Source organism: Morus notabilis, unplaced genomic scaffold, assembly GCF_000414095.1.
Source record: "Morus notabilis unplaced genomic scaffold, ASM41409v2 Scaffold99, whole genome shotgun sequence".
Lineage (NCBI taxonomy): Eukaryota > Viridiplantae > Streptophyta > Magnoliopsida > Rosales > Moraceae > Morus > Morus notabilis.
Genome location: NW_010362482.1, coordinates 1999058 through 2016735, shown reverse-complemented (window position 1 = coordinate 2016735; position 17678 = coordinate 1999058). Strand labels below are relative to the sequence as shown.

Genomic DNA, 17678 nt, shown 5'->3' with positions numbered 1-17678 from the left:
ACTTACTGATTTTAGATAATGATTTAACTGTAATCTCGTGTGCGTTATTTAATATTAATTGAATATATTATTTCCTTTGATAATCCTAGTACAAATTCAAATCTTTAATCTTTATGGTATAATATGATTGATTAAACACTATCCGGGATCTGAATCCAACAAACAACATTCAGTTAATCTTGTAAGCTAGATGTTTGATGGTATGTAATAGATTATTTAGATATTGAAAACTATGGACGATTCAAAAATAGCACTTCCATATGCTGAATTTCTTTTTGGTTTAACAATTTATTTTCTTGGTAATTTAGTAGCATTAACTCAAACAATTAACAGGAATTAGATTTTAAGAAATTTGTGATTTTCACCTTTACAGGAAAAAAAAAAAAATCAGGGACAAAGGACTGAATTACGACAAGTTCTTAAAGCACAACCGCACAAGATCTGGAAAAGCAAAACTAATCTATCCTGAATTCGATCCTATAACCGATTGAAGTTGATTAATATTATTTCTTAAATTCAAAGACTAAACTGTCATGAAAAAATAAAGATGAAAAGTACTATACTACGAAAAAATTCAGAAAATACTAAGTCTGTTAAAGTATAAAACTATTGTTGATCTATTTATTAACAGCTTAAGTTTTTAAGATGAATTGATAAACTAACATGGGATCAGAGCCGGAGGTCCTGAGTTTAAACCTTCATAATTACACTCTTTATTCTCATTTATCATAATGTGTTAGATCTTTAATATATCTCAGCCTTAAATATTCACGTGTTAGGTTTATCAATTAATTTACCCACGTGATTGTTTATTGTCCAGTCCACACGTGAGAAAGAGTATTAAAGTATAAAATTATTATTGGTCCACCTTTTAATAGATTAAATTTTTAGGATGAATTGATAAACTAACAAATCCTAAAGCTCTCTGTTTTTTTTTTTTTTTAAGGTTTACAAAAAATGTCCCATAATTTCTCAAATGAACCAAAATGACTACCATACATAAATCACCATTACACAAAGCACGGATATGTATAAATGGATTCTCATAGCTACTGTCGTACCGATAATAGATCCCTAGTTTACAGTCATACATTCGCATAAACAAGCTGGAATCTTTCCCTGAGACATTCCCGTCCAATAATTTCCAATTCCCCATAAATATGATTTTATTGGAAGTCGCTCTTTTTTATTTTTTTATTTTTTTGGACTTTTCTTATTGTGCTTGGTTGGACGGAAAAAAGAGATAAAAGAAAATAGAGAAAAAATTTTATAGAGAAAAATAAAATTTTAAGTTGTTTAACAGAAAAAATGTGAAAAGAAAGAAAATGAAAATCTACCAGGCTCATTAATTTTTAATCTTTCTAACTTTGAGAAGAAAAGATGAGAGAAAAAATTTGACAAAAAAATAAAATGTAAAATAACAATTTTAACATTTATTATTCATCATATTTTTATTTATATTAAGATATTATTATAAAATGTCTTAAATTTAATATTTTTTTTTTTTACTTTTCTTTCTCCTCATAGAACTTCCTCAAAAGCAACAAAATCACGCTCTAAACTAGACATGTGAATGGATCCAACACTACCAAGACGACGTCTTTAAAAAGTATTAGGATGCAGATTCTGTACAGAAGAATATTCAGCCAATCAATTTCTCATAATGACGTTAAGAAATCTGTCTTTACCGTCAAACCCATCTCATTAGAATCATGTCCAAGTTTAGAATGGTGGCAAGTAATTTTAATACCCCGTCATGAATTCACATGTGAAAAAACATTATTTTTTTTGTAACAAAAATTTGAAACAAGGAGGGAGCCTAATTCCTCCATCGTCAGCATGCATATAATAGAGCATAAAGAATCAACGCATAGGTCATAGGAAACAAGTACTAGCTCCCAAGAAAATCCAACATTCCTGTAAACTTCTTCCTTGCCCATAATTTCACCTCGACTACAAAGCACTCACTACTCCTCACTCCTCAGCATTTGTTTATCCACTTTCATGCTCATTTTTACCATAAAAAAATGCATTTGTACGAGGATAGTTGACAGGTCTAGGTTCAAAGAAATTATTTATTAGATTATACACAACGAAATGCTTATTTCACAAATTCTCTGACATAAATGAGATCATCTAACTGTAAAATCAGTGTGTCAGTTAAAACAAGACAAACCCCCTCATGAAACGAACTGAACTAAGAGCAGCTTGTTGCCTCGAGGAAAGAGCAACTAAAGATTGAACAAGCATGTAAATATGAAATTCATTTCAATAGTTTAGGCAACTAGATGTCCATGGTGGTAAGTATCTTCCTCTCTGATAAGGTCGGGTTCTGGCGACATACCCATCATGATTCATCTCTCAAGGCAAATTTGCCTAAGCAGCCATTGGCCAAAAATCTGGAACTCTTACTGACCGCTGCTACGAGCTTGCAGCCTCTTCCTCTCAAATTCAATCTAGACAATTCAAATATTTCAATGAAAGACTGTAACATGTGCACAAGAGTGTGATTAATTTCCCTGAAAACAATCTTAAGTCTAAACCTCATTCAGGTGTCTTACCACTTTCTTAACACGGTCATTGGCAGCAGGAGTTCCTCCACGGACAGACTCAGGAAGATATGGACTGCTTACACGCACCTCATTCATCACAACAATAACAGTCTTGTCCCAGCGAACTGGGAGCCTGGATATTAACAATCAGTCAAGAAGATTAACATAACTGACTCTAGGGATCCATAGTTTTCGACTTTCTTCAAAAACCAAGAAGATTAGAACAGTTTCACAAGCTAGAGTATCATAAGTAACTATAAGTTTCATGCATCCGTGCGCGCTGCATGCACATAATTCAAATAACATTTCAAAAATGTTGCAGAATATAACTACTGATCAACATATTTATACTCACGTAGACAGCTTAAGCTTTATTTTGATGCCTAATCAGAACCAAATTTCATGTATACAGCATTAGATCTACAAACAGGTATCACTTCACAATGACAAAGTCAACCAATGCAAAAGTATCTATGGTCCCAAAAAGGAGCTTACATTCTTTTTGTAATGACAAGTGACAACAAATCAACAAATATAAAAACTCTAGGTGTACAACAGTCAAGTAACTCGATTTCCTTTTCTGGAAAAAAAGAAGGGTACACTCATAAAACGCAGGATTATTCACACTAGTGCCCCTCGAACTTTAATGTCGTTCCTACTTTGCCCCTCCTGAACCATAAAAACTTCCACTTTGCCTCCATCCCCCTTCAAATTTTAAATTAGTCTCATTTAACCCCTCTATTAGAATTTCTATTAAAAACAGACTAAAAGAAAAGGAGCAATACGGTAATGTGGTCTTTCTGTTAGAATTTGTGTTAAAAACAAATAGAAAAAAAAAAAACCACATAACCACACTTGACTCCCTGTGTTTCGGTCTGTTTGTAATATAAATTCTGACAAAGGGGTTTAAGTAGAACTAATTCAAAATTTAAAATGTTACGTGAGAGTTTTTAAAATTCAGGAAGTAAATTGGGAATGACCCTAAAGTTCGAGAGGCACAGCTAAGGTTAACCCTATAACATAAGAAATCACCAAATAAACACAACACCAGACATTCTTCTCTTTTATGCAACTTCAGCTTGTGTATACATCAGGACACTAGTTACCTGCATAGGCTGAATTGAGCTTTCAATGATCACTGAGCGAAGCCAATTTTGATTTCAACATTCTCCTTGTGCATGACAATAACTATCTTAGTTTAGATTATCTTACCAAATTCCTATTCGGTTATCAAATTTGATGAACGAGTTAGTTGATCAATATGTCCAAGTCAGATAATAAATCCATGTTTAGTGACTAAATCTCCTCTTTCAAATATCTCGAGATGCAATAACTTTCCCTTTCAACAAATAGGGAGGAGACTAATTGAATAAGTCATAATTACATCCAAAATCAAGCACATTTTTTCTCATTTTTTGCTTCCTCCTCTTAATAGTTTCCTTGTTTCAAGAATTCATAACAATACTTAACTAGACAGCATGACTCAAAATTAACTAACCTAACATATTACATATTTATATGTAGCGTAATATACCAAAAAAAAAAAGAGGAGCTTAACTATGATCGCGCATAATTCTCAATTACTAGTCACGAAATTCAATTCCACCGTCAAGAAATTTCCAACATATAGATTGTATAACCATAAATAACAGAAAAATATGCAAAAAAAAAAAGTGCGGATTTCAATTAAGGAAACCAATAAAAAATGTGCTTAGAAGAACTTACGTCTTAGACAAAGCATCAAAAATGCTCTGCGCTTGGCTGGTGACTCCCACGCCTATTCTCTCAGCATCCGTCTCCGCTTGTCTGCAATCAAACCTCGCCATTATCATCAAAATTAAATAATAATAAAAAAAACAAAAAACAAAAAAAAAATCCCGGAATTACCGAATGGCGGATTCTTCTCTGGCTTGCAAAGTATTGAGATCGAGAAAACACTTCTTGACATCGAGCGGATCTTCCGCGTGACCCAACAAAGAGAACTCCTTTATGTAGTTGGCCTTGAGAAGCCTTATGTTGCGGCGAGGACCTGATTTGGAGCCCTCTTGTGGCGAAACCAATTGTCAAGGAAAAAATTTGAAAAAAAAAACCACCATGAAAAGAAAGAGCTAAAATTCTAGGGCAAAGAAAAGGGAGAAGAAAGTAAGAACAAAAAGGGAAGGATATGAAGAACGAGAATGTTGGAGGGACGATCGAAGGTGATGACTTGGGCTTGGAATTCGTCGCCGAAGGTTGTTTTGATGGAGAGGAAGCAACCCACTGCTAATTCTTCTGCGTTGGCATTGCTTCCTTCCATGGCCATTGCTCTTCAATCTTCTTCTTCGTCTTCGTCTTCGTCTTCTTCTTCTTCTTTTTGGGGGGTTTTGATGCTCTGCGATGCTGTTCCGTGCGTTATTGGTCTGAGTGCGCTGGGTTTTATTTTGTTGGGCCGATCAGAGAGACAGTCTACATTAACAGGACCTATCTGAAGCCCAATGTCACTGGGTCCACGAAAAAAAGCCCAAGTGCAATCACGTCCAAAGCTGAATTTCTCTCAAAATATATATTTACTTTATTGAAGGGACTCGGAAAAAAAAAAAAAAAAAAAAAAAAAAAAACTTACCCTTGGATCTATTATGGATATTGAAATTTAGATTTGTGCCACTTGTAAAAAGGCTGGATCTAAACTATAAAAAAAAAAGTGTGGTATAAATCAGAAAACACATCAAAGTTAGGCATGCTATCTAATTTTCTCTTATTTCAATCCATCTCTTTTAGGTTTTTTTTTTTTCTCCCAACATTCGGATGTATTGCAAGTTACCATTTTCAAGAGTTGGAATTATAATTTATTACTTTTGCAACAAGATTTTAGTATAATTTACACATAAAATTGGTACAAGTGAATAACTAGATTTCATAAGTGGTATTGGTGTTATTTTACGCTAACGAATATCCATTCAAGAGAGAAAAAAAAAAATTACAAAAATCGATAGAGCTGCTAATGGAAGAGACCAAGGAAGTTCCATAAAGGTCGTTCCTTACTTCCTTTTGTGGGATCCACCCTTTGTATCTCGTGTAGTCATCTATGTGTGATGTTGAATAGAAATGCTTAAAATTTATGACTCCATTACACTTTTGGAGCTTTATTGAAAAATATGACCATTTTTTTGAACAATTACACAATTAGTTCTTGAATTGTTCAGTATTGATTATTTGATTCTTATTTGTTTAATTTTGACAAGCAAGTCCTTAGACTCTTGATTTATTTACAACATAGGTAACATATATCATATCTATCTAATATTTTATGAAATTTTTCACGTGCACAACGCATATGACCTAATTTAATGTTGAATTTCCTGATGTGTCCTTTAAACTAAATAAAGATCTAATAACTCAAAATAAAATAAAAAATATCTAATTTATTCCAAATTAACCCAAATCTCAATCAATTCAAATTCTCCTTACTAAAATCTAATTTTCTCCTCCCAAAATCTCAAACCCTAAAACAATTTAATCCCCGTCCCGAAAACTTTAATTTCCTCTTCCCAAAATCACAAAATCCTCTTCTTGTCAGATTTCTTAGTGTGTTAAACAAAACTAATTTATTGCTTCAAGAATTGTTTCAGAGTGGATTTTATTGAAAGAGAGAATGATAAAAAAAATTTAGAGGCTCATCACAATGCCACCAGATAACGGTGCCTTAGAACTCTAGGAGCAACAAGCAGTAGAGCTCCACCACCACATGTCGAAATCCTACCATGCTCTTTCACAAAGCCTATCCCTATTCGTGTTCAAGATAGTGACGCCCTTTTGATTTGGGAATTGCTTCTTGCGACACACATCACCGCCAACTTCTAGAAGATGAATCCGGCCTTCTTTGGCAACCCTCATAGGACCACCATATGTATATGCCTAAGGTACATGGTGCGTCTATTCTCTCGAGTACACAAGCTTGAAGAACGAAACGATACAAGGGCAAGGACACTGCCATGGTTCACATATGAACATAGATTATTGCATGTACAAACTCCAACAGCTTGTTTAGAAGTTATATTAAAATCACGATTTTTGATTTTAACGTTTGAAATTTAAATTATTTATGAGAGAAAAATACTATAACAGAATAAATAATTTGAATTTAAATTTATGAAACAAGAGTTTTCAATTTATAGTGTATATTTGTGGGATGCCTGACTTGATGTCAAAATAGCATAACAACCCTAACACACACCTCCAACAAAAAATATATATATATATATACACCCATTGAATCTCCGCGATGGGACTAAGGTTGTGTGCCTTAATACATGCCTTGTTACAAATATAACATGTTTTGCCACTCGCCACAAACATCTAATAACTTGAGCGTTCGAGTGCTTTCATAGGTGGACGTGCCTCTAGACAAAAACACGAAGGGGAACGGCGGATGCAGCAGAATACCAACTCGTATTGAGATGACCACTCCAATATGCACGTCACTCTTACTAAACACAGCCTTAGTTAGTGTTAGCCCTTTGTAACAGTAGATTGTCTCACTCAAGAGTCATTGATGTGGATCTAAGGCTGACAATTTGGGTAGCGATACGATGATACGACTTGAAATTCACACGAAATTAGCGGCTTTAGGTTTATCATAAATAGGTCCAGGTCAAAATCAGGTCGAACCCGTGAAACACGATTAAATAACGTGTCATTTTCAGGTTGACCCATCAACCAGCAATTGACCCGCCATAACCCGTTTATTAAACGTGTCATATTTAGGTAACGCGAATACACAACCCGTTTATTACCCATTTTATATACATGTTCAAAAATAGGTTAACACGACTCATTTATCACATATTTTATAAACAAGTTCAAAAATAGGTTCAGAAATAGGTTAAAACGACCTATTTATCACTCATTTTATAAACGAGTTGATAGGTAATCAACATGTTAACACGACCTATTTATCATCTATTTTATAAATGAGTTGACAGGTAATCAATAGGTTAACACGACCTATTTATCACATGTTTAATAAACGAGTTATTCGTGTCGTGTCGTGTCAACCCGCTAATATACATGTCGTGTTTGAGTTTTGTATTTCGACACGATTAATAAACGGGTCATATTCGTATCATACATATTCGTGTTAACTGAGAGAGTTAATCCCAATGATTAAAGAAAGCAATAATTAATTACTTTGGATATTATATTATATCTTAAAGAAACTTTAGATTACTCTCATATACTTAAGTTATAGGAAAGAAAAAAAGATTGTACGTTTTTATGGTGCAATTCTAAGCCTTATGATCCCTTTGTAATTTGACAAGCTCTTGTATTTTTCTGAGTAAAACAAGTGATAATTAAGATTACTTTCAGTTTTTGCGAGAAACGCACTATATATGCACAATATTTAGATTTTAGCTCCGACAAGAGAATATTATTTGCTTAAAAACTTATACACAGGTTCAAAAATAGGTTAACACGACTCATTTATCACATATTTTATAAACAAGTTTAAAAATAGGTTCAGAAATAGGTTAAAACGATCTATTTATCACTCATTTTATAAACGAGTTTATAGGTAATCAACATGTTAACACGACCTATTTATCACTTATTTTATAAATGAGTTGACAGGTAATTAACAGGTTAACATGACCTATTTATCACATGTTTAATAAATGAGTTATTCGTGTCGTGTCGTGTTAACCCGCTAATATACATGTCGTGTTTGAATTTTGTATTTCGACACGATTAATAAACGGGTCATATTCGTATCATACATATTCGTGTTAACTGAGAGAGTTAATACGATACGAATACGATCCGTCAACACGAATTACCACCCACGTGGATCTGGTTGCTTTCACGGTGTTCTCAAGCTAGCATTTTATTTTTTGTCACGTGGGCCTCAGCTGTGTGGCAATGGCCTTTCACAACAAAATGTGGGGACAATTTTTTTTTTTTTCTCTCTTTTTTAGACCTATTTATGTGACGCCACAAATAAATCATTTTCCCCATTCTGGAGCTGAGCTGGCCACCACTTTAAATCAGTAGCGCATCCGGGCTTCATGTCCGATCTCCATCCCAGGCAATGCAATGCGATGGGCATGCACAAGTCTCTTGAGGGGATTTATTTTATGAGTTTAAATTCATAATTTTGATTTTATTATAATGTTTTTTTATAAAAATTTTAAATTTTTAATATTAGAATTAAAAATTATTAGTTTAAACGTTAGAACTAAATGAGTTTTAAAATTTTCGATTAATAATTTTCTATTTTCCATTTGAGCATCTTCATGCATGTTTTGTTTGCTTTACGTTTTAGGCATGGCCATATTACATTGTAGAGGACTGGACTAGATGTTTCTTTTATTTTTGTACGTTCCAACATCATGACCAAACAGAGGACAATAATAGTAATAGGTACGACTTTTTTTTCTTAAATTTAAAATTAAAAAAAAAATTGAGCCTTAGTCGGTGGCATCTTAAGATTTTTGAGGTGCATGTTCATAGATTTTCATTTTCTCCCAACCGTTGATCTATTTATTTGTTTTTCTCTCCATGTCTCATGAACACGAGCCACTGAATCTAGTTGTAAAGATTAAGGGGACATTTAGTTTATATATTCAGAATTATTTTCAATTTATGTGTATTTTTTGTGAGAGAAAATACTATAGAGAATCGTGAATCATGATTCAGAATCAGGGACGGATATAGGAAACAAACGTCCCCTGATTGATCCGAATCATGATTTTGGATCCTGGTTTAGAATGTGCGTTTGGTAGATGGATCCAAAATAATAATTTTGGATCCTGATTTAGAATCGGTGTTTATTTACAGTGATTTTGAATCATGATTCAGAATTAGTGTTTGATTTGGATGATTTTGAATTATGATTTAGAATCTGATGTAATGTCTATCTCAAATCATGATTCTAAAACTACCCCTCATTAAAGGTGATTCAAACTCATAATTCTGAATCATGGTTTCAGAATCATGATTTGAATCTAAAATCATGATTCTGATTCCATAATTATGATTAAAATCACCCTAATTTAAATCTTCTTACTAAATGAACCCCTGAATCCAGCCATTCTAGATCCAGCACCCCAAAAAAAATCATTAGGAAAAAAAAAAAAGGAAAAGAGAGAACGACAATACAAAAATAGTATTAGGTAAATGGTCAGCTCTATGCTACAGGGAGTGGAGAAACTTGCACTAATGCGAGTGTGAGTTGTTATGAATCATAACTTATGATCAAACAATATTATATACAAGTATATGTTTAAGTCAAACTTTCCAAGTCATATATTATGCTCAAGCAAAAAAATAAAAAATAAAAAAATAAAAAGTTATGCGTTCAGTTAAATAGCCAATTTATTTATATAAATGAGTGATTGAATGAGAATTATAAAATTGAGTTGCTTTAATTTTTAGATGATGCAGCATAAGTAAACAGATTATAGACAGGAAATATATAAGACAGTTTATATCTGTTCTTCTCTCGTTTTCCCTTGATCTCTTGCCTCTGATTTCTACGGTCCTTTTTCATCCTAATTTGCTTTCAATGGACAATTTTTTTTTTTTTTTTTTTTCCATCTCATTGTCTCTCTAGATCTCTTGATGGTTGCTAATATAATAAATATGAGAGCAGAACTATAATTTCTTGTCATGTGTGGGAATTTATTTTAACTATAAAGATGCATAATTTTCAATAAAAATAAAAATCCAAACGGCTATCTGTCTACTTTCAAATTCACACCAAATTTGCATATATATAGTTTTTTTTTTTTCTTTTCTCTTAAGCATATATATAGTGAAAGGAAATTAAATAATACCCTTGTCCATGTTAAAAAATAATCTCATTGTGTTTTCATCAAAACATAATTTATACATTTCATTTTATAGTTATATATCAGCATTATGGACTTTTCAATTTAAAATACGAGTCATTAGTTTTTAAAATATTGGAGAATTTTTATTTATTTATAGTGAATATTGTATAACTTTACCAAAAAATAAAATTGATGTTTACTTAATTAGTAATTTGGACACGTATTCACAGACTAATTAGAGTGGAGTTCTTAAAAAACAAAACATGACATGCCCATCACAAAGAATTTCACGTGCTTTCCATCAACGTGCTCATCACAAAGACCACACAATTTAAAACACACACACACACACACATAAATATATAAATATATATATATATATATATATACACAACTTAAAGTGCATGAAAAGTTGGTTTATGTTAATTATCTTGTGATCACGCAGCACTTCGGTTTACATTATTTCACATGATGATTATGAGTGGCGTTTTTTACTTTTATAACACAAAAAGTCTTGTCTTTTTAGCTGGAACGTAATTGTATTGGGATAACCCTTGTGAATTATGTGTTATTATTTCCTACACTACACGCACCATTCAATTATATGCTTTTCTTTCCCTTTTTTATTTTTTAGTTTTAGTTGCAGTTCGCAAGTCTCTTTCCAGTAATGAAGAAAGAAAAAAGAAAAAAAAAAGAGAAAGATTACGTAGTTTTCCAATGTCAATGTTATGAGTTTACAACGCGAATTAATCAACCAAGCCCATAATTATGAATATGACATCGCCATTAAAATCATCATCGTCACGAGTTTGATGCAACTTTAGAGGACAATAGATAATCTGCAATATTAATCAATAATTGCTTCCACTATAAACTCACAAAATCAAGGAATAATATTAATTAAATGTTAGAGAGATTGTAATATATCTCTCAATTTCAATATTACAAAAAAATTGGTCTAAAACACATTCGGAAAGAACAGGCACGCACAAGCGCGCACAAAACAGACCTCTCGGGTCTGTTTTGTGATGCCCGAGCGCTGCAACGCACAGCAGCGTGCGCTGCAGCGCGCACAAAACATACCTCTCGGGTCTATTTTGTGAAGCCCGAGCGTTGCAATGTGAATGTCATCCGCTACAGCGCAAATTGCTACTGGAAAATGTGTTTTCGTGTGTTTTAGTGATCTGAAAAGGTCTTGAACCATTGCATCCATTTGTAATGTGTTTTCTCACATATCTAAGTACTTATTAACAATAGAAATAACTATTGTTATAAGTGCATCAGCATATAAAAGATAACCTTAAAATTGGAAAATGTATCTTTATGTGAAAGGTTGTAACGTTTAAAGATGATGGATGGATCCCTGTCTTTAATTAATGCATTCAAAAAATACAGACTTATGATTGTTCTGAAACTCAATATTTTTGCTGGATATTGTGTTCAAGGGTTTGTTGTATCTTGGGTAATTTGCCATTAAAACTCATTAACAAACTTTGAGAAGTGAGGGCAAATAAAACCTTAAAAGAAAGTATTCATATACGCCTCAAACCCTCTTCTTGATTTCTAAATTCTTTTCACCCTCTTAAATCCGAATTTCTCCAACATTAAATTTATTCTGGCTAATTTTTGATCGTTTTCAATACCTAATACCTAATACCTAATACCTAATATCATTAAATATCTAATCTATGGCTAGGTAAACACGAGTAAACTGTACTGATCACATTTATTATAATTAACGTCCAAACTCCTAATCTTTGATCAGAAGAAATTAAGTTTTGGATAACCTAGCTCTAATGTTTGCTTAGGTTATAAAAATGTTCATAAATTTAATTACTCGGTTCGTTCTATTAATGGGAAAAAGAAAGCCTAGCTAGCTCTTTCGTTGGCCAAAAAAAAAAAAAAAAAAGAATTCGAAGAAGAAAAATAACTCCTTAAGAAATGAAAATTGGTAAAGACAATTTATGTTTAATGGACGAATATAGTAATGACTTGTGAGTAATAATTTACTTCATATTGCACCTACTAATATATAGCTAGTTGTGACTATTGAATAACATTTAATCTATAGCAACGCGTTATATATAAGTGGGTGATGAACATTTATATTCTACACACTATAATATATAGCTCGATTAAATAATGATTTTGGTAGCACCATTAACAATTACCAAGCAATGTTCATGGGGGCGGCTATGTATTTATTTACTTATAGATACTCCTTGGAAAGTCATAAATTAAATATTAATTACAAACATCCTTACATTAACATGCGATGAACAAATAGAGCCATGACCAAATGAAATATTTAATGGATATTTCAAGCTTAGCAATATTAATTATTAGAAAAATATTGAATTGAATCTGGATCTGAGGTGCCATTTTGTTGTTCAATTTCTATAGCTACAAGTGTCAAGTGACCGGCTCGGAAGATGCTTCGTTATGGCTTGTCCTTTCAATCTGCCCACCGTAGATTCTGAGTGGACCCCAACTATATATCCTTCTCTGTTGTCCTATAGTTTTTTCTTCAAAGAAAATTGTCCTGTAGTTTAGGAGCAACGTGCTTAGCGTTTTTTATATTGCTAAGCCAATTTTTTAGTTAGCTTGTAACTATCAATGATACTTTTGATTTATGTTCTCTCTCTTTCTCTCTATTATTTAGTTTGATGGAACTATATACATTGATATATATATATATAATAGTTATGATTACATACATACACACATCTTATCTATACTAAAAAAACTAAGAAAAAATTATAAAACTTACCTTTAAAAAGTGTATTAGTTAGAATTTTTATTTTTTATTAGTACAATTTTTATTAATATAGTTATTTAATTAAAAATATTATTAATAAAAATTAAAAATTAAAAATTAAAACTCGTACACTTTTAAATAATATTTCTCAAGATTTCTCAACTACTAATTATACAAGGTATTTTGGGCTCAAAAACACCATTGCCCAACTATGATCCATATAAACTTATTAAAAGAGATGTCTCCATAAATAGTTTGAGCAACATGGAGTTTTTTTAACCCCCTCTTAATATTACATTTATATCCATAAAATACTGTACTATTAATAATTAAAATTTTTTATCTATCAAAAATTTATATCAGAAATTTTTTATCAATCACAAATTTATAATAAAAAATTAATTGTAATAACAATTCAAACGAATCCAATAATGTTATTATGCACAATAATAGTTATAGCATTGTAGAGGGCGGCCATGTATTTTATTGATATTGAGGAAGAGAGAGGGGAAAAGAATTATTACTTTTCTCCCGCTTTCCACAATTCCACCTAATTTCAAAAAAGAACTTTTATCTTATCCTAAGCATGCTTATAGTGAAATCATATTAAACCGAAAAAAATATGTAAAATTAAAGAAATTTAACACTTCAAAACAGAATCATACAACTAAGATATATTTTCTTAGAGATTTCTATGGGAGACTTAAAAAAATGAGTTACTAATAAGTTTTTATTTTTTTTTCTATCATATATATAATAAAAAGTGTGTTCACGTACTTTTTAATTTTATTGTGATTTTAATTAAATTTAACGGTGTGTTCACGTACTTTTTAATTTTATTGTGATTTTAATTAAATTTAACGGTAAAAGAATATGTATAATCCTATAAGGTTTTTTTATCTATCAAATATAATAAAAAAGTGTATTCACATACTTTTTAATTTTATTATGATTTTAATTAAATTAATGTACAATCCTATAAGGTCATACCAGTTAGCGAGCTATATTTTCACATCCTGTTGTAAAAATTTCAAAAAAAAAAAAAAGAAATTAACATTTAGAAAAAGAAAAAGAAAATAAAATAAAAAAGACAAGCACCGGCAGAGAGTACCACATGTAAGAACAGGCATGCGGACAAAGAGTAGCAGCGCCAATGGTTCCTAAAATTAGTTGGCCAACCCCGGAGATATAATGGGATTCTCGATGTGACTTTGCCTCGATCATTCCCATCCCACACACACAAAACCAATTTAATCTCAAAATTAAAATAAAAACTCTCTCTCTCTCTCTCTCTCTCTCTCTACCCCCTTTATTTCCTTTCCTTGTGTTATATGCCAACCCAGAAACTGAGCTGCCTTTCCTTCCTCTCATCAGTTTTCCTCAGCCAAAACCTCCTCACAAACACCGCCACACAAAACAGAAGCTATATATATATATATATATACATATAGAGAGAGAGAGAGAGAGAGAGAAGCAGAAGAATTAGTAGTGGCATAAGATGGGCACAACAAGCCCATTCAAAGACCACCACCAATCTCATTCCCTCACCAAGAAGTTCTTACCTTGGGCCATCTATTCTCTCTTTCCCATAGCCCTCCTTCGCTTATACTTTTACCCTCTAAACTTCCCTAATTTATCTTCCACAGATCAGCTTCCCAACACCTCTCCCATTACAATCACATCTTCCATAATCTCCAATCCCCCTCCATTAATCTCACCTCAAGGTACTAAAAAAAAAAAAAAAAACAAACAAACTCCCTTTTTGGTACTTCTCTTGTTTTACGGATTTGAATCACATTTCAAACTTTTTTACTGCAGCGTTTTTCTTTTTTGTTTTTTGTTTTTTTTTTTTTAATTTTCGTTTATACTTTGTTTTATGTTTGGCTTTCCTTAATAATTACATCTAACTTTTTTTTTTTTTTTTTTTTGCATGGCAGAAAATGGAAGAGCTAGATCATACGAATCTCCTCCATCATGTGACTACACAAGCGGCAAATGGGTCCATGAAAAGCAGGGTCCTCTGTACAATGGGACAACTTGTGGGACGATCAAGGAAGGCCAGAATTGCATTGCCCATGGAAGGCCAGATTTTGAGTATCTTTATTGGAGGTGGCACCCAAACCAATGCAAAATTCCGAGGTTTGACCCCAACACTTTTCTCCAACTCATTACCAACAAACATGTTGCTTTTGTCGGTGACTCCATGGCCAGGAACCAACTTGAGTCACTCCTTTGCATGCTAGCCACACTCTCCGCTCCTAATCTCGTTTACACAAACGGTGAAGATAACAAATTTCGTCGTTGGAATTTCCCTTCCCACAATGCGAATGTCTCAATTTATTGGTCTCCTTTTCTCGTCCACGGCGTTGAGAAATCAAACGACGGTCCAAATCACAACAAGCTTTACTTGGACACAGTTGATGAGAGATGGGCAAAGGATTTGGATAAGATGGACCAGATTGTGTTGTCCATTGGTCATTGGTTCTTGCACCCTGCAGTGTATTTTGAGCGTGACGATTCGGTTTTGGGGTGTCATTATTGTCCGGGCCTAAATTATACCGAGATTGGATTTTATGATGTTTTGAGGAAGGCATTGAAGACTGCGCTAAGCGCAATAAGAGAAAGGAGGGAAGCTGGTCGGAAGGCGATCGATGCGGTGGTGACGACGTTTTCGCCGTCGCATTTCGAGGGCGAGTGGGACAAGGCCGGGGCGTGCCCGAAAACAAGGCCTTACGAGGAAGGGGAGAAATTGCTTGAAGGAATGGATGCGGATATGAGGAAGATTGAGGTTGAAGAAGTTGAATTGGCTAAGGAAAAGGGTGAACGTTTTTTTAGGTTAGAGGCTTTGGACGTGACTAAATTGTCGTTAATGAGGCCTGATGGTCACCCGGGGCCTTATATGCACCCATTCCCACTTGGTAATGGTGTTAATGAGAGAGTACAAAATGATTGTGTTCATTGGTGCTTGCCGGGGCCTATTGACACATGGAATGAAATTCTCTTGGAGATTATGAAAAAATGGGATCTGGGTCAATTTAGAAGAGAAGAATGAGACCAAGTTTTCATGATTACAATGGTCAAGAATTCGGTGGGTTTGTTTATTTTTTGAATGTTATTCTCAGTAAAGTTGGTGGATGTTGTTATTGGTCTGCAAAGATGAGCACGGGAAAAGGGAGGATAACGATTGGTTGGTTTTTCTTTTTATTTTTTTATTTATATTATTATTTTATAATGGGGTTCTGCTCAAGAGAAATGGAGAGGTGTTGGAAGTTTGGGTAGAAAAGAAAAAAAAAAAAAAGTGGTGAGGAAATTACTGACAAGGAGATTAATGGTGCCAAACTAGTTTTGGTTTTTGGTAGATTTGATCAGTGAAGGATACAAATGCTTTGCATATGAAATCGTACAGAGAATTTGTATAGCTTTCTTGTCATTTTCTGTTGTTTTTTTTGTGAGTCCGGAATACTTATGTAAAGATATTTATATGCCTCGTTTCCTGCAATTTGCCAGCCTTCAATTTTTGTCTCTTGAGGAATTTGTTTGGATGTACAGGAGGATGTTATTATCGGTAGTCATTATGTTGGAGTTAGCTATTTTATCCACGGACGATACAAGTATTTTACAGTTAGATTGATTTTTTAACCGTGGATCTGCAGTAAAAATAATTTTTTGTAAATTTGTATATATTTAATTATTAAAAAATTAATTTAATGATTAAAAATACTTACCTCACTATGTAGTAAAGATTTCCATTATTATCACTACGTCTATTTTTTTTTAAAAAAATAACTTTTAAGATAGAGTAAGTTGTTTTACTCCAACAGTAAAGATAAATATTGACCGTTGAAAAATTAAATTAACAGTAAAAACATTTGTGTTATTGGTGAAGTAAAATAACTTGATTCACCCTAAAAATTATTTTTTTTTTTAGAAAATAATAATATTTCTAACTTTAGTTTAGCGTTCTTCTCTCCATCTCTGAATTTAAAATATTTTTAATAACTAAGCAAAGAAATTTCAAGTACGTTGATTTGCATTGCTATGTCACAAAACATCAGCCCTTAGAAGGAGAAGAATGGATTGATCAAGTCAATGGCAAAGATGGAACCGGAAAACGGGCGATTAAAAGAAGCATTCAAACAAGTTTTTGATCTTCGGTAAAAATGCTACCATTCCCTATTCTCTCTTTGAATGTTTCTCAACAACCCAAGAAAAATCCACGTCTAAAATTAATTTTTTCCTATTTTCATGCATACAATTTTATGGATAAAGCTTTGTAGGGATTTATTAAAAAGTTCAAAAAAAAAAAAAAAAAAAAGTTTTGTAGGGAGTGGCAAGGACATGGGTCCTAGAGGATGTGCCTAAAAGTCAAAACAGAAACGCTCGCTTCTTTTTCTACTTTGTGGTAAGTTGGCACTTGGCAGCTTTAAGCATCCAAGGCTACTTTACTTCCCTAACTGGCTTGTGCTTGAAGAGACCACGGACTAACCTTCCAACCACAGTTTCTTTTTGGGAAGCGTAATAAGTATTGGTCTTGCGTCATTTTTTCACCACTTTAGAAAC

The 17678-nt window shown here is 32.8% G+C and overlaps 2 protein-coding genes across 3 annotated transcripts; one reads left to right on the top strand and one right to left on the bottom strand.

Moving 5' to 3' along the window:
* Positions 1-2061: 2061 nt before the first annotated feature.
* On the bottom strand, positions 2062-4936 carry LOC21410429 (protein LSM12 homolog B). 2 transcript variants are annotated; one of them, XM_024168220.1, is made up of 6 exons: positions 4719-4936; positions 4440-4599; positions 4278-4358; positions 3659-3667; positions 2562-2685; positions 2062-2456 (listed from the first exon to the last, which is right to left on the bottom strand). In XM_024168220.1, the coding sequence occupies exons 1-6, from the start codon at positions 4852-4854 to the stop codon at positions 2409-2411; spliced, it is 558 nt and encodes a 185-aa protein (XP_024023988.1). In that variant the 5' UTR covers positions 4855-4936; the 3' UTR covers positions 2062-2408. The 2 variants fall into 2 exon arrangements, with proteins under 2 accessions (XP_024023988.1, XP_024023989.1); XM_024168221.1 differs by lacking the exon at positions 3659-3667.
* Positions 4937-14340: 9404 nt separating this feature from the next.
* On the top strand, positions 14341-16622 carry LOC21410428 (protein ALTERED XYLOGLUCAN 4). The gene is made up of 2 exons (XM_010102205.2): positions 14341-14842; positions 15056-16622. Exons 1-2 carry the CDS (start codon positions 14617-14619, stop codon positions 16168-16170), a joined length of 1341 nt encoding a protein of 446 aa, XP_010100507.1. The 5' UTR covers positions 14341-14616; the 3' UTR covers positions 16171-16622.
* Positions 16623-17678: the final 1056 nt, after the last annotated feature.

Excerpts from the sequence above, each read along its gene's own strand:
- LOC21410429 (XM_024168220.1), bottom strand. The coding sequence starts at position 4,854 with ATGGCCATGGAAGGAAGCAATGCCAACGCAGAAGAATTAGCAGTGGGT. Across the intron at positions 4,600-4,718 it reads CTCCAACATTCTCGTTCTTC|AAGAGGGCTCCAAATCAGGT; the intron begins ATATCCTTCCCT and ends TGGTTTCGCCAC. Across the intron at positions 4,359-4,439 it reads AGAGAAGAATCCGCCATTCG|ACAAGCGGAGACGGATGCTG; the intron begins GTAATTCCGGGA and ends GTTTGATTGCAG.
- LOC21410428 (XM_010102205.2), top strand. The coding sequence starts at position 14,617 with ATGGGCACAACAAGCCCATTCAAAGACCACCACCAATCTCATTCCCTC. Across the intron at positions 14,843-15,055 it reads TCCATTAATCTCACCTCAAG|AAAATGGAAGAGCTAGATCA; the intron begins GTACTAAAAAAA and ends TTTGCATGGCAG.